We start from the raw sequence: 20,449 nt of genomic DNA, 5'->3' as shown, positions 1-20,449 counted from the left end.
TCTGTTTTCTAATACTTACAGATGATACTAGCAGGAAACATTCCCTAACTTAGTGGCTTTGTTAAGATTAAAAGCATAGTCTCATTATCAATTAATTTAAAAGCAAATACTCAAAGGTAGAATTATTTTTGTCTTTCAAATCCAAATCTTACTTTCACCTGTGTGGTCTGGACCAGTCCCTGCATTAATTCAAAATACTGTGTAGTACACCTGAATCCCTCTAAGGCCTCTAATTAGCCACTCTACTGCTGGTCAGTTATCCTCTAGTCAGGTAACTTTGTTTGCCCCTTAAGCAAGTCTACAACTGAATTTAGAAACTAGCACAACAGAAATTCAACTTCCTTTACAAAAACTGCATCTCTCTTTCTTCCTGCTATCTTTACTTGTCATTTGCACATTTCTCAATTACATTTATGACTGGTTTTCGTTTTGTAACTGCTGCCATCTGACTTGTGGATCTCTGCAGTTTAAGAAAGCAAAAGCCTCATCCATGCTTAGTGTCTAATTTCAGTGAGTGCAAATAATAAAATTACAGAATAAAATAGTTCATTCTTTTTAAAAGTAACACACTACTTAACAAGCTTGATTTGACAATGAATGCAAGTTACAAGTTAAGAAAAGTGTTATAGCCCACCTGAGTTCGAGTAGGAAGCTTTCCTTTGGTATCAGCTGCCAATTTTCCCTTATTAGTGATACGTGCAGCTTGCTCCTTACAGAAATTTATGTGCCTGTCAGCTGCATTTTCATTAAATCTCCTCTGGCAGTATGGACACTGAATGTAATCTTAAAAACACAGAAATATAACATTAATAATCTGTTTTAAAAATGACAGTGTTTTAAAGTCTTTTAAAGACCAGCCTCCCCTCCAGGGGAAATGATGGCTTTTTGAATCTGAAAATGAAATACAGATTGCTAGGTAAAAGCATATTCTCTTTTGATGGATAAGAGTAGCTGAGGATTAGAAATAACCTAAGCAAAATCAGAAACACTTTAAGTGATGCTATTCTGCAGAGAAGGTAGCCAAAGAGGTAAAGGGACATGGCACAGAGATCAGCTGGAAGGAAGTAGAGAAGAAGCTAAACAAACAAACAATCAAAAAAAATCACGAACAGTTCAGTTTGTTCAAGATATGGGAATACATTAAAACCTTTCCCACACAAGCAGCAAAAGACAACAAATCTGTTTCCTCTGACAAATTTGAAAGAACTGAGAAATACTAACTGCAATATTGCAAGTGATCATTACTAAAAAAATCAGAAATTTAACAAATAAAAAGAATCAATAGAAAATCAGCCAAAATAAGGATCTATCTCTAGAGACATGCAAAAGAAAGTAATTGGTGACCATGTTACTTCTGCCAGATTAATTTTGTCACATTGCAAACAGTATTACATACATGAATATTACTCTTATTGGGGAAAAAACAGAAAGGGCTAAAATGCTTAAAATATTAAAAGATACATCATCTGTATGCTGGAAATACACACCTTAAAATACAGTGCCCTTGGAAAATTATATGTTTGGACTACAGTTTCAGACAACTGATACTGCCAAAGCAGGCTGAATTAGTGTGTTTCTAGGTCATTTTAGAAATGTATTGAAGAAAATGAGATGAAATTCAACAGTCACTGCCTCCAAAATTACAATTAGATATAATAAAATCTAAAATAAATTTTGGATTACATGTTACTAGTCCAAATGCAGTAGATCAGGCTTAAATACTTGTCCCTTTAAATATTTATAAACAGTTTTGAGTAAGTTAAATGATGTAATGACCACCAAACCATGAACTGTGACCCAAGAAGCGTGACCTAAGGACAGAGGAAGAACACAGAGAAGTGACATGGGAAGAAGCATGGGAATCTCATGGGGTAACAACAACAATTATTTATTTATTTATTTTACATATGCTCTGCTACTGTCAGAACACTTGAGCAACAGCTACACCTTAAGAGACAAAAAATCAGAAACAGAACTGTAATAGCTATGTAGTCAAACAAAAATTATTCAAAAGGAACTAAAAGAAAAAGAAAAAAAAATTAAGCAGCTGTGAAAGCCCCTAGACAATATCCTATATCTGACTAGTGCAGAGCTCAGGTCCCACAGAAAACTTTCAAAGCCCGCAAATGTATCAGACTAGAAAGGATGAATGTACTTTTAGGAATCGGGAATTGTATCTTCATCCTTTTGTAAAACACTTGGCTCTCTGAAAGTACTGCTCATACTGTCCAGAAGAACCTCTAGGATTCCATGTAAGCTTTATAAAACAAAAATTAATCAAAATAAGAGAGCAGTACACATACACAGTCAGGCTCAGGGTGACTTAAGGTCCTTCTTAACCTGAGGCCATTCTGCGCTTTCTCAGAAAAAGTGGAAGAGGAGATGAAAGAAGCAGCAATACTTGCCAGCTCAGAGCAGTTAAGTAGAAAGTATGAATATGAGACTCTTTCCACTAAAATGAAAAAGACTTGCTGCTTGTTAGAAACAAGCGTGCCCAAGACAGAGCTGAGTAGGAGAGGAGGGATACACATGGAATGTTCACAATCTTCCCACTCTCCTACACGACGAGTAGAAAAGGAGCATCAGTAGCTGCTCCTGCTCTATTTGTAAGAAGAATATGCACTGATCATTTTGTGCATGGTGTCTTCATTCCTGGTTTCCTCTTCCTAAATCTAACCCATTGCAGGATTGAAGGATTGAAGCAAGGAGACTAACAAGTACAACTACACAGATTATAGGTATGCTATACAGATTATTAATGATTCTTTCCATGATCAAGCCTGCGATTCTTATCCATAGCATTTGCAATTGGCTTTAAGATGGCCTTACTTTTTAAAAATTAGCTATATGGCTTTTCAGGATTGTGAGTACACAATGCTGAATAATACATTCTCTTAGAATTAATCCATCATTACAATGCTGGACTAACACATCTTCTGCAAAGAAACAGGGTAGGGAACACTTCACATCCACAGAGACAGGCAGAAGCAAACGTTTTTTTCCAATCCTTTTGAAAATAGCCATTCAGCTAATCAAATGGTTTAGCTCTTAGGACAAGAGGAAGAAATATATTCTTCAGCCTATTATCATATCCCAGAAGTTAAATTAAAGGTGTATTTCCTTCTCATTCACATCAAACTGCTTGAACACTTTACCCAGTCTCAGTTCAAAGATACCCAAGGACTGTTCCTGCCCTTGCTAACTCCACACATCTCACACACCAAAAACACGTGAGGCATTAAGGAATACACTGGATACATTAAACTAAATGTGAATTTAGCAAGAAATGGCAGAGATTACATTTGAAAAACACAAAAGTGCATTCCCACAATGTAAATATGTTGTGGGTGTCAGCTAATCAAAAAGGCAATCTGCTACTGCTGTGAGCACAAACAAGGTATTAAACAATTTGTCCAGCCTATGGTGTACAAGACAGTAGCAAGCTGCAAATTGGCCCCAGCTATCTTTCCACACATTAAAAACAAAGTCATGTGCTTTGAAATCTACACAGGATATGAGCCAGCCAGACCTAAAGTCACAATCCAGCATCTGCACAGGGATAGTAAGTAATCTTCAAGAACTTGTGAATGTTGCATTCCAACAAATTTCTTTTCAATTCAAACTTCTTCACATTAACTTAAAAATCTCTAAGGAACTTGACTGTTTTACATACCAGGGTCATATGATGGTGGAGGTGGTGGAGGGAGTTTTCCACCGTCTTTGAGATTAAGTCCTTTGGCTGCTCGTATAGTTGCTATAAATTCCTCATGCTTTCGTCTCCAGTTAGAAGGTTTTTTTGGTGGTTCTGGCTAAGAGGCAAAAAAGAAAGCTTTCTATATTTGAAGTTTTTACTTGAAGCTAATGTATGTTGATGTATAATGATGTTATGTACTTATTTTAGTACATAACATCATAGTTAAGATTTCTTCCAAATCTTAGTTGACCTAATTAACACGAACTGCCAGAAGAAATAAGTCTTATTAAAATGCATACATAGTATGCCTAAAATGCTCATATTCAGAGTAAATTGTAACATACCCGTGGCTTAAGAGGTTTTACTGTGGGAATGTCAGTTCCTTCTGCTCTCTGTCGGCTGGAATCGAATGTCTTCCTTTTCTTGGAAGAAGTTTTTTGGCAAATGGGTCCATGCTTTTTCTGTAAGCAGAAGCGAAATAAAAGGAGAATACAGAAATTAGTTTTGAAAACAGACCTAATTAACACATTATTTCCCTCTTTCTTGATAAAAAAATGCAAAAAAACCCCAACTCTTGATGAATAAGCTCAGACTGTTTTCCCTCAAGCATTTATGCCAGCCACTACCTTTAAAACAGAACTACAGGAATTCACAGATGTATATAGAGAGTCACAAAACCACACGTGATAATGAAGAAAAGTTGAAGGCATCTACATTTGCTCCTTGCACATAGAAAACTGATGATAGGTAGGCAGCTTTTGGTGGCCATTTGAGTGGCAAAACAAATCACAGGTGTCTGAAATTCATATTCACATTTAAGGACAGACCGACTTCTATTAGCAATGGAGATGACAATCCTGGAAATGGCAAACAAAACACTTCATTTACTAGCTGAGACTTAAAACTGCAGAAGACAAGGATTGATTCTGTAACCCTAGAAAAGATGCTTTTAGAGGCATGTATTTCAGAAAATGATGGGATCTTAAAAGAAAATTAAACCTCTTCTAAGGAGCTTCAAACCTGAGCCAAATGGAATCAGTAATTACTTGTGGGGGGAAACCAAAACCCCTACCAAAACAAAGCACCTAGATCTGTTTTATTTAGCTATAGTAAGCCCTGCTTAACTTTCATACCAACTTATCAAATCTAAAAGACAACAGGGCTCACACCACTTACCAGCGCTGCTGGAAAGAAAGTTCTTCCACAAATCTTACATGGCAACAGATCTCCAGTTTGCACTGTAACCTCACCTTAAAAAAAAACATACATCTTTAAGAAAATTTGATTAATGACAAAACATTATTTCAAAAAATGCTAACCTCATACACACTTAGCCATAATAACATTTGTTACTGTACAAGTATACATCCTTTGACTTGTGCAGAGGCTATGCACGAGAAAGGTAAAAATATACCAAAGTCTTTAGGTACTTTTGGAAGCTGTCAGGCCAAGCAACACATCACCAGCAATTCTGTTTATTTATAATACATAACTCCACTCCCTAAAAAGGATGCATATCAATATGGAAATAAAAAAATCCCTTGTAAGTCCCAATGACAGCTCAAATACACACCAAGAATAAAGCTGTTTAGTGGGTATTTCTGTGTCTTTGGAAAAGATCAAATTTAGGATCAAATATAAAAAGGACACATTCCATTATTTCTTTTGCTCTACTAAGATAAACTCTTCCACTTTCTCTTGTAAAGAAAACAGTCTTGATGCTATTTTTACTGTATATTTTTATTATTACTGATGGTTTACAGAAGTATTTCTGATGTTGCTATTCAAGCATTGGTAACAAAAATGTAAATAGCATATTTGACATACAGCAGATCCACAGAACCAGACAAAAGACCAACAAGTCTAAGTATCAAGACCCATGCAAGCAAATCTATTTATATAGTATGGATTATGCATCAGAGTCATGGCAGAGGTGAAAAACTGCAGGGTTTCCCAATAAAAGGCATCTATTATATCTAGTAGTATACCAGAGGAATACAGGGATATTTTTATATCATGTATACATCAAGAAAGAAGCTGTAAATTTGGATTATGTTTGAGATGCACTAGTAGCTTTCTCTGTACTCAATTTGACTATTGCAGACAATACAACTGCCTCTATTTACACCACATTAAAATAAAACCACTTTGAATTGACTTGTATTTTAGGTGAAGCAGCATCTTAAACTAACGAAATTATTAACATAGCAATGTTCAATCATTTGAAAAGTTTTTGTTCCCAGCTTCCCAGTGGAAAACTGTTTTCCATCTAAACATACACACTTGCTAACTAAGTGTATGACCAGTCCTAAAAAATGAATCATTTAATTAAATACTTCACAGCAAAAAAACATAGGCAGTCATGGTTCCCACTGAAAACCTTTTTTGCCCAAATACAAAAATTAGAACTGAGTGAGATCTGTATTACCAGTAAGCAGTTATTGTCTATTTTTGATTTTTTCAATTACTTAAAGCAAGTTCACCCCCAGTAACTAACTGCATGCAATGTTGCATGAACATGTGCAGTTTATAACATTTAGTCCATACCTTTAATTAATTTATATACCTTTTCCATGTAGATATGAATACACCTGTCCTTACCACAGCACAGGAGGACTGCACTGACAGTAACCAAGTTTTACAAATGGAAGGCCTAATCAAGTTTTCTTTTGTGCCATCTAAATATCTATGCATTTAGACGTACACAAGTACGAGAAGAAGGAAAAATGCAAAACATGCAGATGAATCTTGTTTTTTTTCTATTCTTGCATTTGAAGTGTACTTGAATGTGATAAGGATTTACTAGGAACTTGTTTTTTAACTGTATTTTTTCAAACTCTTTTTTAAGAAATCATGTCTGAAATTTTTTCCATAGGTCTGTTTTCTTAAATCCACAAGAGCTCATCAACACTGGTACAAAGCTTATATGGCTGGGAACCTGCCCTCACCACTGATCTGAATGAAGGATAAGCAGCAATGATTTTAACCTTTTCTCAATTAGTCCACTCAAAAATACAAAATATGCACAGATTTGTTTATTTTATTACTTCATTCTTCAGAGTCCCTAGCCCTCTTAATAATGATAACCTACATCACTGCAAACTCACTTTTGCTAAAGAGTTCAACTTCTTTTTATGACATCATTCTGATACAACCCTCAGCTTTGCAGAAACAAGTGGGAGAGGCATTTTCCAAAAAATATGAAGTGACACTGTTTGTGTCTTCAATAAATTAGCTGAAATAAATCAGAATTAGTGGTCTTGACACAAGGTATACAGTATGTGATTAAGAATTTGGCTGAGAATTCTTTCAAATATCTGCCTTAGTAAAAGAAGCTTCATATCGCACAGTTTTCTTCTGTGTTCTAGAATTTGAGCTGGTGTTTAAATTCCTCACGAAAAGAAGCAGCCTTGAGAGCTGCTGACCTGAATGAGCAGTATTTACATACGACATACCAAAGCACAAGGAATGCCAATTACCACTTAGTGCAGCTGCAGTCACAGACCTGGATTTCCTCACAGCATTCCCACCTTCCCCTGGTGCTGGCAGGTAATCACATCTGCCTAGAGCTATTTCTACTGCCAACACCTCCCGTGTAACACAAATCACTGACCCAAAGCACATAAGGAAGTTATTTTTAAGAAATGAAAGTTCCTGAAGTTTTGTTGAAAATGGGAAGCCAAGTGTCCTTTATGAAGGGGCACACTCACCCCTTCAGCTTAACTCCTCTGTGATTTTCCTCACTTTCAAAGCAAAAACACCCCAAAACCAAACAAATCAAAACCACAAAACCTTAACATTTCTTTCTAGGAGCCCATGAGCCTTCCTTTACAGAAGGGTTAGCAATGTTATCCACATGAAATTTGATAACTTAAAATTAAGGCATGGGAATAAAATTGTGAAAGTTGCAATTGAGTTAATTTTGGACTTGTTTTATTTTTTTTAAAGACATCAATGTGTGATATCTACTGCAATTTTTTCCTGAAAAAGTTAACTGAAATGGTTTCTAATCTGGGATGCACTGCAGAGAGGAGGTTAAGGAAAAAAAAAAAAGGAACACTCAAATCAGGAATCAGAAGGAGGATATGCTTGAGAAATTGGTCTGAGAATAGAAATTGGTAGTAAGATAGTGTCATGGCAATTTTCTTCAGTCTGTAAATTTGGCAACAATGCAGGCTTTTAAAAATAATTTTATTCATACAGCAGCTACACTTCTTTTCCTTTTTACCAGCTTTAGTATCGCTAATCACCAGCAGTTTAGATGCTTGTATTAAACATGAATGAATATAGTTAACTTGGAGAAGGACTGAAATATTTATTACTGTTTATCTAATCAAAACACATCTAGAGAAAAGATAAATGTGATCAAAATTGTTATGTGAATACCACAGAATACTGAGATAAGCTCAGAAGATAAGCTCAGAAGTGCTGATCTTTACATCCTATTTACTGCCTTCCTGAGACCAGATCTCAGGCAAAAACACAGTGCACAACCTACTATGATGCTGGGTATCTGACTTAACCAGAGTGGAAGCTTATTAGCAGGACTACAATAAATCTTATCGTTCATGTTTGTTAATTACTCCTGTCAGAGCTCCTCCTCCTCCAGCTCTACTTCCAAATCACTGGGTTTGTACCTACACAAGTTACTGCACACATCCCTTCTGAGTATGGCTACAGTCTAGCTGTCTATACTTTCTGATCTTGAAATTAAAAGTTCAGCTGTAAAGTCTGGGTGGACCACTAAGTCTGACAGTACAGCTATACAGTCTCCAGATGTATCATGGTGCTTTCAGTATTATAGATAAGCTTAGACTTCCTTGAAACCAAGATTTCAAGAGAACAACTTCATTCTTTCTCTTCTCTCATGTTCACATAGCACAACTGATTTACAGCAGAAAGGGCAAGCTGCCAGTTCTATTTATCTTTCTCAGTACAATGTGGGGACCCATCAATACATACAAGTTCGATCTGACACAGTCACAGCCATAGCTGTCACAGTCACTTGTTCTTGATGTCATGTTTACAGATAAAGCAGTTGTGTAAATAGACTTCACACTAGGTGGAGTAGAAGCCTCCAGTATTGCTGAATAACTGAAATTTTGTTACACTTTTCTCATCTGGAGAGCTCTATATACCTAAGTACGTAGGTGAACTTAGATACAAATTGCAGAAAACAAGATTGCACTTTGTAACAGTATTTCCTCAGGTAGTAAAATCTGACTGCCCTTCAAAACCTTTTATTTATGGACAGCAGTGACAGTACTAAACTATTTAGGCCAGACAACAGTGATAATCAGAATCATCAAGCCTCTGTGAATTCAAACATGCAGAAACAGCCTGGTACAATTCCCTGCCTTGGGACTATTTGAAACCAGCAAGTAATCTGCAAGTATTGAAAGTCATCACTTGAAGAGCGCTTGCCAAATTCTTCTACTAGACTGTATTTATTGCTTTTAGCATAACTCCATTCTCATCTCCAAAAGCAAGGTATTTGTCACTTAAGAGTTCCACATATTTATAGTACAATAAAAAAATGCTGTTCATTCCCCACAGTAGTTAGAATCTGTATTTTCAAGCCACAGCATCTGGTTCTCTGAGAACTGCCCAGTCTCTAACATATGTCCAATAATCAATAGCAACTGGATTATATTTTTTAATCAACACACTAACTAACTATAGCCTAACCAATGGCAAATACTACAAGCAAAAGCCACCTAAAAATTAAACCAATGCAGTGACACAGGTAGGGAAACCTTCACAGAATGGTTTGGGTTGGAAGGGGACCTTTAGGATCATCTAGTTCCAACCTCCCTCCTGTGGGAAGGAACACCTTCAACTAGACCAGGTTGCACAGACCCTTGAACATTCCTTTAAATTCGAGCATTAATTTTTTTAAATTTATAGTATTAATTTTTTTAAAAGCAGTTTTGAAGAGAATTAAATAACATAATGGAAATATGAATGTACCGAAGTAGGAAAAAAGTATTCCAGTTATGATCAAAGCTTTGCAAATTTGCATTATTTTGCCAAAATGAATTTTGAAATGAAAATGCAAGTAAGGCAAATACACTGACTGTAATTCTTAACAACAGGCAGTACTTGCTATTCTTTGGTCAAGTCTGCTTGATAAATGATACTGTGCATGTTTTACCCCACCAAGCACATCCCTTCTCACCTGTGCTATTCTGCAGTTTGCAGGAAAGAAAGAGGAAGAGGAAATCATAGCAAGTCCTGCTTCTTAGTATTCAACCATCTGTATATTTTGAAATTTTTAAGCAGCTAAGTTTTGACAATTGTCTAACAAATAGCAAATCAATCTACTTTTATCTATCTACTCCCAATTTTATAGGAAAGCCTCATGAATTCTCCTGTACTCCTGCACTGACAACCTTGTATAAACCTGTCACTTCTGTTTCCAAAAGATAACACCTTAGCACTGTAGCATCCATTCCCTCAAGCTGAAAAGACTTTCATAGTACCTCTGCACATTTTTGTACCAGCTTTTCAGTCTGACAATGAAAATGCATTATATTTCAAAAACCCTGTTATTGCACTGAACATGAATGAGTCTGATGATGGCGAATTTCGTTTGCATTTCTTGAAAATAACACATCAAGGTGAGACCTATTGCCTCAAAGTGACAGCCTGGAGGAGGATTCTGTATAGGTTCTTTGGTGACTGAGAAATGACTTCCATGCAGTCAAGAATGATTGTAACAGCAGCACACACAACTCACATCATGGTGAGTTTACTATACCTTTTACTGTAACTGTCTGTCCTTCTTTGCTTCCTTCCTCATATGAAGTGTAACTTTTAATGTGAAAACATGCCAGTCACATTACACATCCTTAAAAATAACCAGCTCTCTCTACGGCTGTTTCTCATGGGACTCCTGCAAGCAGATCACTAAAGTCACAGACTGCAATCCTGAACGCTGGGGCTGAGATCTATTTACCCAGCTCCCTCCTCTCAGAACCCTGAATTCAACCATCCTACAGTCACTGCAGGAAAGGCTGCCCCTGACCTTTACATCTCACACATCTGTACATATGAAGTACTGCAGGACTGCCTCCCCTTGCCAGCTCCTTTATCACCTGGGTCAGGAGTTTGCCATCAATGCATACCAGAAGCCTCCTAGCTACTTGCACCTTACTGATTTGTCCCTCTGGCAGATTAAAAGTCTCTTCAGAGGTTAAAGTCTCTCATGAGCACCAAGGCCTGTGAATACACTAATCCTTCCAATTATGAGGGAGACCTCCTATTTTTCCTGAGCAAGTGGCTTCTACCAGACAGCCAAAACAGCCGTTCCCACACTGGTCTGCCTGCTAACCCTGATTCATACTTCCAGGTGGTTTTATAGCAAAGCTCCATTGCATTCTCACTGCTCTCCCACATAAAGGGCAACTTCCCCCCATGCTGTCCAGCTGGTTCTTCCTGAAGAGCCTGTACTCATCCACCACAGCACTGCAGTCCTGTGAGCTGTCCTACCACCTACACATGATCCCAACCAGATCCTAGCCCTGCAACAGAGAGCAGACCTCTGACTGCTCCCATTTGTTCCCATACTGAGTGTTAATGTGCAGGCATTTAGAGAGTCACTCAGTCATGACGGTCATCCAGAAAAATGTATGAAACCTTCCCCTGCAAAGCCTTTGGAAATGCAACTCAACCAAAGGCGAACAAGCAGCACTATTTGACAGATCTGAATTCCAGATACACATCATCTGGCTTTCTATTAACAAGCTTTAAGATCAACTAGAAGCACTAGAAAGCATGTGACCTGCAAAACCTATGTAAATGTTACACAGCTCTGCTCTGGCTTCATAAACACACTATTCCCCTGTATTAGGGGAAGGGCAGTCTGGCAAAGACTGAGAGGGCAGTCAGGCAAAGACTTGCCTTCTCACACCAGCCTTAAACCAAGACTGTTTTGCCATAGTGATCCCCAAAGCAAATCTGGGCTTATGCACTCTACAACACAAGTGTAATTGGACAGAGCAACCCCTAACTAAGTCTGCTGGCTTATCAGAATCTTAATTGGCAAAATATGATGTGTTAAAAAAAAAACTGATAATAAACTTAATTTATAATATATTGATTCCTAGTTTGCCCCTCCCTCAGAATTTCTTTAGAAAGTAAGGCCACTCCTCAGCTACTCCAGTTAAGTGCTTACCATACTCCCGAAACCAGGTTTCACTGAGACCTGCTTTTGATGACAACCACACCATGTTGTGTGCAGGTAAAACATGTTCATCTTTCCACTGTATTCAACCAATTGAAGTCAATTAGTAGATCAATCTAGCTTCTGCAATTTAAGTTAAAAATACAAGAAATCTAAAAAAACTATAGAAAAGGGCATAAAATCTATTACTTCTAAGATACTGAAGAAACTAATCTGAAACATTCAAATTCCTGTCTACACACATTCCTGTCTACTTCCTCTCCTTTAAAGGTGAAACATATTCTGGTAGTGCACTTATCCATATTGTATCAGCCTAAACTAGCTTTTGGGATTTTTCCTTAAGTAAAATAACTATTAATTTAAAAAATAAAAACATGATGGCTTTAAAAAGAGTAAATAACTTGACCAGTTATAGAGTGCTAAATGTCAAATTCAGATCACTTAACTGAGATTCAAGTATGTCCAGTGAAGGATCAGTTCAGTGCACACACATTTATCTTTGTGTTTTAATGGCTAACAGAGACAAATAACTTATTTAAAAAAACTTATTAAAAATTGTGTACATTAATATCAGTTTTGCATTTCAATCTTTAATAGTTTCCAAGCTGCTGATTTAAGAACAGTGTACAACAAAACAAATTCTTTCTTCTGTTGGGCAAATGACACACCTATTAAAAAAAATAAAAGCTGAATTCTGAAGTCAAATGGAACTAAAGAAAATGGCCACCAAAGTAAGGAAGCTGCTGCATGGATCCAGTGAGGCAGACAGAGATCAACTCTAAAAGGAAAAGAACACTCACATTAATATTACTTTTGTTTTAAAAACCAATAATTTTCTACACTATTAAGGAAAAAAATAAGCTTGGGCATTCAGAAATTCTGACAAAGCAAGAATAAGCACTTGCTCTCAAGAGTCACGTTACTAACATAAAATTCCCAAGATCTCTATCTTGTGCTGTTAGGGGTGGAGCAGGGCATCTCAGACATTCCCCATGCCAGGAAAGGGTCCAGGGACAACTGCTGTCACAGCGCAGACCCCAGCTCTCAGCAGAAGATGCTGTACAGAGAGACCTCGAGGACACACCCAGACTGCTCAGGGTGCAGTCCCTATGCAGATGAGCAAGGGAAAGCTCTGGGTTTGAAACTGCAGGCGATTTCCTAAGGCAGCAGCCAGCCAGGCCCTTCCAACCACAACCAGCCCTCCCTGGCTGCTCAAGCTGGGGCTGGGCAAACGCTGCCATCACCTACCACAGAGAGGTGGGCTTCTGCCCTCAGACAGAGCTGTCCCTCTGCCCCTTATTCCTTCTGCCCTCAGGCACAGCAGCCCCTCTGCCCCTTATTCCTTCTGCCCTCAGGCACAGCAGCCCCTCTGGCCCTTATTCCTTAGGCTGGGATGGGCTGTGAACAAGTGTGGGAAGCAGCATTTAGTTGGCTCAAGCAGCTGCTGTCGGCATCCTCCCAGAAAAAGCAACAGACTGGAGAGGAGCGGATCAAACATCACCATTGGACTGCTCTGGTTTAAATGAAGTCAGGAATTCAGTGCTTGGTTCCATCTCACTCAAGCAAGCCAGAGAGCAACAAACACGCCAGTCAGTGTGACTGCTTTTCCTGACATCCAGCAGTGAAAGCAACAAGAACATGTTAATCCATCAAAAACGGTCCTGAGATTCACCACGTGGTGAACTACTCATGAACGGATTTTTAAGCTCACCTTAGAGATCACTACATTGTCAGACAGACCCAGTCTGAGGCTCTATTTTCATCAGTAAATTAAATGAAAATTAAACACCAGCCAAACAGCATGCAAGCTGCAAAGTAACAAATGTTGAGGTAGTGACTTTAGACTTAATATCAGATTTGTCATCTGTAATGAGAAGTATGCATTCATTACTTTTACAAACCTTTAAAGGTACAAATTTGACTCAATCTAGTAATATAACAATGCTGATAAAAAATAACCTAATAGAGCAACAGCCTTAAAGGAGCAACAAAAGTAAATTTTAGAAGGAACTTTAAAGTGACATAGAAACACACTTTGCCATTTCACAGAACATTTAAACTTGCAAGAGTGAGAAAATGCAACTGTGACACTGAAAATATTATTTAGCTTTTTAAATGTCATTAATGCAGCTCCACATGCCAACCATTACACATTCATCTCTCCACTTTTTGGAAAGATCATTATAAACTGGGTAGAGCTCTTTCTTATTAATAGCATGCTTATATAAACCGAAGTAAAACAGATCTCTCATCTGTAATGCTGATCCCCAACAAAATGAAAGCACCAGCACCTTTCTGAGGCTGGGAAGTCCAGGACAAGCATCTTGAGCCTGAGGGTCTGCCACCATCAGAGACACACCAAGAGATTGCTGTCAACAAAGCCCTGCCCTTCCCCATGACCAGGACCCTTGCATGCACAGCTGCCAAGCACCTACTGCACCAGCCAGCTCTGGGAAATGACATTACTAAGCACTAATATAATGAGGCAGCAGGCTGAGCCAGATTTCAGAAGCTGCCCATACCTCTATGTCAGATGGGTATGACTGTGCAATTGCACATCCAAATATAAATTTAATCCAAGATGGCAACCAGCAACGTTCTTCTGAGTCGCCAATGGTGCAATGACTGAATAAAAGTGTAATATCCAATGAAATAATTTATTATTGTTGTTATTGGCTTTGCTTACATTTCTTCTGTCCTAGGGGAACCTTTCTACAAAAACTTAATCTGAGCCTAAGCTAATATACATGAACGGAGACAGCCTAAACTGAAAAACTGTAAATATAAGCAAACCCACTTGCTTCAAATGTTTTGAAGCAGAAAGAGAAGTATTTTATTTTGTGGTGGTTGTAAAAAAATAAAAACATTGCATAAAATGACCCATAAAAATGCAAAAAGTTGTTCTTCAGTTTCAAAAACTTCTGCATTCAAGGACATGCATTCAAGGACAGTGGATAACAGTGTGAAATATGAGTGTGCACAAGGCAAAAATAACTGGAGTTTTAGACATAACTTTATCCTGTGATAGTCTGAAATTAATCTCAAGCATTCAGAAGAATAATTTCACATGAGGGAAAAAATGCTTTGACAAGCTCTAGCTTTTGAAAGTACTTTCAAGAAAAGGTTAAGTAAAACATGAGATTTCACCTATGATTTAGTAGTTCCCTCCACTCCCAGTACCTTCTGAAATACAGACAAGATACAAGCCATTTCCAACAAAGTCAGGAACTGGACAAATTTTATGAAAAAAATCACAAGTTTTTTCAGGATTCTGCTGTTATCTGTAGATACTTTTCTCCTACCCCTGTAATTAAAGTGCTAGAGCTTACATAACACAGCAAGCATAGCTGGGCTTGGTAAATTAGCACACAGCCAAATCAATTGATAGATGTGCTACAGATGATTAACAGTCTCAAATGCAGTCAAATGCACAGCTTACTCAAAATTAAGACAAGCTCTCCCCTTCTGGAGAGGTAACATACCACTGTCCTGAGAGCTGGAATGCCTGATAAGGTATTATTTGATAAACACTGGACACCATGTTTCAAATTTCAAAGGCATTAACAGTCAGCAAAGAATGCCAAGTGAATCAAAGAAAGCTCTTGGGATTTTAATGCCAAGTTATGTCCAAATTTAGAGTCTTGATGAAGTCACTAGGCTCAAGAGCAGGGTCTGATTACTGTAAAATCTACTAAAGACAGAACACAGGTATTCTGTGAAAATTACTTCAGTTCTCCAACTGTTCTAGAAGGGATAAAGAACAAAGGCTAGTTTGTGCTTACTCCTATTTAAGCACTCAGTTACCTCTAGAGATGTAGAGCATGGAAGACTTAATGACTGTGTTGTATTGTTTTTCAGAACAGGTATTTTTTAAAGTAGTATGGTTAAAGCAGTTTGCAAAATGCAGTAATGACAGGCCTACAAAAATGCTCAGATTGCAAGCTGTAACTTCATGAATTCCAAGCCGATATCCGTGTTGGATAACATCATCGATGTTATCCATCGTGATGGATAACATCATCGATGAAAATGATGTTATCATTTCGGAGAGCAAGAACGTTTCCATTAATTGAACCGGCACAGGCTAAAGTTGAAAATACCCTGTCAGCAAATTCATACCTAGTTTTCTTCACCGCACCGAACATTTCCCTAGCACGATAAGCGGATTTTAACACCCACCTTAACCATCTGTTAGCAAAAAGAAAAACAACCACGGGCTCCTGGCAGAGATGCCCGTACGCTGCGCCGCACCCAGCCCAGCCCGCAGGGCCCCGGCGAGCGGGCTCGGAGCGCGGCCGCCGCAGGGAGGGGCCGGCGGGGCCGCTGCGGGAGCGGAGCGGCGGGGAGACAAAGCGCGGGGAGCCCGCTCCTGCCGCCGCCCGGCCCCGCCGCCTCCCGCCTCTGCCCGCTGCCCCTCCCGCGGCGCTCGCCCGCCTCAGCCCCGCCGCCCCCAGCACTCCCGGCCGCGGGGGCTCCGAGAACGGGCAAGGCGGCGCCCGGGCCCCGCTCCCACCGCCGCCACCGCCCAGAGCACGCCCCGGCCGCAGCACGAAGGACCCGCCCGGCCCCGGGCGCCCGCCGGCTGCTCCGGCCCCGCCGCTGCCGCTCACCTTCCAGCCCCTCCATGGCGCGCCCCGACCGCCGTCTCGGGCTGGGCTCGGTTTCCGACCGCCGCTGCTGTGGCAACGCCGCCACCGCCCGGCCCGCCAACAACCGCCGCTCCCATTGGCCGGGCGGGCAGGCGGGCGGCGGCCACGGCCCCGGCGGGCGGGCGGCCTCTGCCTCTGCCCCTGCCCGGCACCGCCCCGCCCGCTGAGGGGATCGCGAACCCCGCTCCGCTCGGCGGCCCCGCTGCGCCCCGCCCGCTGCCCGGTACGGGGGTGGCCAGCCCCGCTCCGCCTCGCCGGGCCCGGGAGATGTCACCCGCCCTTAGGCTGCGCCCTGGTTGGGCTCTCAAGGGAGCAGGGCACCGGGTCCGGGCATCTCCCCGCAAAAACCAGGCGTGTTCTGACTCAGGTGCGATATGACGCGTCCTGAAGCCCATTCGTTGAGATTATGCTGTGATCAGCGATCTCCTTCCATGAAATACAGGATCACAGAATCGTTATGGTGGAAGAGACCTCTGGGGATCATCCTGTCCAAACCCCTGCCAAGGCAGGATCACCTAGAGCAGGTGATACAGGAACGAGTCCAGGTGGATTTTTAATATCTCCAGAGAGGGAGACTCCATGACCCTCCCTGAACACGAAGACCAAAGCGAAGCACATCAGGAGAAATAATCGTGTAGCGTCGGCAAAGCATCCAGCGTCTCTGGATGGATATGGGCAGCAACTCGGATGGTGTCAGGGCCCCTCCACCCTCAGCACCCAGCAGCTGCACAGATGGGTGCTGATGTGCGGCCTTACTGGGTGTCCCCTTGCTAATGAGAAAACTAGGGCGACTACAGGAAAAACAGCGAAAAAAAATGTTTTCAGGTTCATGCCCTGAAAACAATTGCAGACAATGCACCCTTTCCCCCCCTTATTTTCTTAAATGAAAGAGATGCTAATAAAAGATTAGTTATCTTGATGGAATCTCCTGCTACAGGATAACATTTGAGTATGAATGTTTTTGGAAAATAGTGCTGCTAAATTGCCGTTGGCTAGTAAATATAAATAATGCTTGATACATATGGAAATTTTTCTGATTATTTTACAAAAGGTCTCCACATTTTTAGCAACCAAAGCATTTCAGTATTTCTTTTTTCAAGCCATTATTTTAGAATTAGTTCCTAAGATCTTTTATTTGTCTTTCTTGTGGCAATATGCTGTGAGCAACTAATAAAGTTTTTCTAAAGTACAATAAATCTTATAGAAATTACTGCTGTCTTTACAGGCACATGCAAATAATTTCTCTTCTTATGTTAGACAAGTTGGTTGGTACAGATTCACTTGTCCATAGAATCTCAATTACTCTCCTTATCACAGCACATCTGTGAATGCAACACAAAGAAACAAATACATTAAAACTACATTAAATTGGAGATTATGGTCATGTTGTCGTTTCTGCATCCCCTTAGCGCAGAACAAATAGATCCAGATGCTTCATGCTAAACAGTCAGCATGTAAATCATGACTAATATATGATTAAAATCATAGTTTGAGACCAAAAGCATAGGTACATATGGTAGTTCCAGCTGCAATTTTTTCCAGTGAATTTAGTAAAAAGTACATTTCAGATTTGCCTTTGGTCTCTAGAGTTTATGCTTATAAAATTACAGGCCATGCCAGAAGTAACTAGTTTGCTACCAAGTTGCAAAGTTCTAAATGATACTCTAAATCTTTGACACAGAACTTAAATAAGCCTATAGCTAGCAGGCATTTCCTGATAAACTTACCATTTGGATAGTGGATCAGAAGTGCACTTCCTTTCATGATATTTCCATATGTGGATTGCAAATTCAAAACCAGAGGAGAGAAGATGTTCTCAGTTTAGTGAAGGGTTTCCTATTAGAGGTGCATTTTGTTTGGTTTTGTTTATTGTTTCTCTTTGAAATTTCAGGGTTTTTTTGTTAAAAGTAGGGGCATAAATATATAACAGGGGCATAATAACTTCAGGCCACCTACCTTCAAGTGTCTCAGTGTGGTGTTCACATCTGAGGTAACTGTCAACTTCCCTGGCACAGTCTGTAGAGATTTGTCCCTGTTGTTGATATGGTCTATGGGATCTGCCTGGCCAAAGTATCCTCTGTTCCAGGGTAAGAGACAAGTGAATCACCAATATCTGCCTCAGAGCAGGATTCTGCTGAAAAACTAAAAGGTTCTTTTGGCTCTTGTGGCTGGGGTCTGAACATGAGTTGTGCAACTGTAACTGTGGACAGCACGCTTTAAAGGATCCTGATGCTGAACAGGAGCTGTCTTTTAACTGTGGTGTCTGTGTGGGGAGCAGGGGACAAGTCCTCTGTGATCACAGCCACTGTGCTACATGAATGCCTTCACAAATTCACCTTCATACTGAAAAAAAACCCAAGCCCATATTTCCTTCTGTAGACCTACTCTGCCAAACTCAATGTTTGATGCAATGATATTCCTATAATATTTAGGATTTTTTTTCAAACCACATGCTAAATTTATTAATTGCTAGTTAGCATCATGTATACTTGTGCCAACATTTATTTCTGGCTTATGTATTTTATTGTTTATCTCTTTTCTACGTTTATAGGGAACTAGCATCCATTCTGTTTCAGTATTTGGCTTGTCAGCCTAAACAAAATAGAGCTCTTCTGCACTGACTTCAGAAGCTATGCTTTCCATTTCCATAGCCACCATGGTACCCTTTATTTATTATGGTACCCTTATTCCATGTTAGTTCATATTTCATGTCTGATCAGAATCTTAAACTGTCCCAGAGAGGTGATCTTATCACATCACTGAGACCTCTTTGCCTCTGGTGGGAATGTTTCTATGAATACATCTTAGGTTACATTTGCTATGCTATGGTAAGCCTGTAGGCACTAGTATATATTTAGCTCCTCTTCCATATCAGTTGTTTTGTGGAGTCAGCAATGATGATAGAAATTTTTGCCTCTAAAAAGTAATGCAGCCTGAGCAGCTTCCATCCTGAATGTTCAGAGTCCTGAGTGTTTCTGAGAAGAATCAGGAAAACACAGCCCTAAATCCAAAATCTATAAATTCCTTACTCGAACTTTTTTCAAAGAATTGAAATACAAACACTAGCCCAGCCGTGCTCACCCGTGCCCAAACTCCAGAAGTTCCAAAGAAGAGAGGTAAAAGTCAGTCTGAGGTTTGCTCAGATATTAAGCAGGTGTGTAGAGAGACCACCTAACATTGACAGTTTCCAAAAATACTCAAGTCTCCTTCTGCTGGCCAGTAAAGGGACAGGTTTTTATTTTTTGTTGGTAAAAAAAGAAGTCTGCCCACAGGGATAAGTTGCAAGAGATAAATGGTGAGTTTGTGATATATTAGAAAAATCCATTTTCCCTATGGTTTGTGGGCATAGATAAAAGTTACAGGTTTGTCTAGATCATTGGTTGCATAAGTCAGTCATTTTCAAGTGCCTAGAGACATGGAGTCATGGTCTAAGATTTGAAAATGTCCTGAATTTCAAAACTTAGGGAAGCAAAGTGACACCAAATCTTTCTGCCAGAATCTGTCAAGGCCTCTTGCAGAAGGACTGGAGGATGGTCCTCACAGGTCCCAGTGCACTGCTGAGATGTAAAGTTGTCTTTTTGCTTGTTTGTGATCGGTGGATGCTTATGACTGGCACAGCCTGACTGGCAAAAATAAATTCAACTCATTTCCTGTGTGTAAGCCCTGTTTGTCATGTAACCCCTCTTATGTGAGAGATGCCTGGAAAGGTAAAGGATATATTTGGAAAATGTAATGCAAATAGCTCTGACATTTAGAAATACTCATATGTCCAACAGTCACTCCAAATAAAGGGGGTTTGCTGTTGGAAATGGGCTATGAATCTTATAAGCAGTTTAGACAGGCCAAGAGGAGCTGTGGAATAAATATGTCTACCTGTATATATCAATATAGAAAAATCCCTACACTGTACTTTTCCAAATC

At 39.8% G+C, this 20,449-nt stretch overlaps 1 protein-coding gene across 1 annotated transcript in view; it reads right to left on the bottom strand.

The window, feature by feature from the left end:
- ZC2HC1A (zinc finger C2HC-type containing 1A) overlaps nucleotides 1–16,655 on the bottom strand; it is a 34,813-nt gene extending 18,158 nt beyond the window's left edge. Inside the window, exons 1-5 of the mRNA XM_071421318.1 lie at nucleotides 16,490–16,655; nucleotides 4,871–4,944; nucleotides 4,039–4,155; nucleotides 3,674–3,809; nucleotides 635–783 (exon numbers count right to left, since the gene is read on the bottom strand). Coding sequence (XP_071277419.1) covers nucleotides 635–783; nucleotides 3,674–3,809; nucleotides 4,039–4,155; nucleotides 4,871–4,944; nucleotides 16,490–16,505 — 492 coding nt within the window. The 5' untranslated portion in view covers nucleotides 16,506–16,655. The remainder of the gene's footprint in view (nucleotides 1–634; nucleotides 784–3,673; nucleotides 3,810–4,038; nucleotides 4,156–4,870; nucleotides 4,945–16,489) is intronic.
- Between the last annotated feature and the right edge of the window lie 3,794 nt (nucleotides 16,656–20,449).

Source organism: Agelaius tricolor, unplaced genomic scaffold (genome assembly GCF_023055355.1).
Source record: "Agelaius tricolor isolate 1412-34295 unplaced genomic scaffold, bAgeTri1.0.p SCAF_2, whole genome shotgun sequence".
NCBI lineage: Eukaryota > Metazoa > Chordata > Aves > Passeriformes > Icteridae > Agelaius > Agelaius tricolor.
The sequence above is the reverse complement of the archived record's forward strand: the minus strand, read 5'-3'. Positions and strand labels throughout refer to the sequence as shown.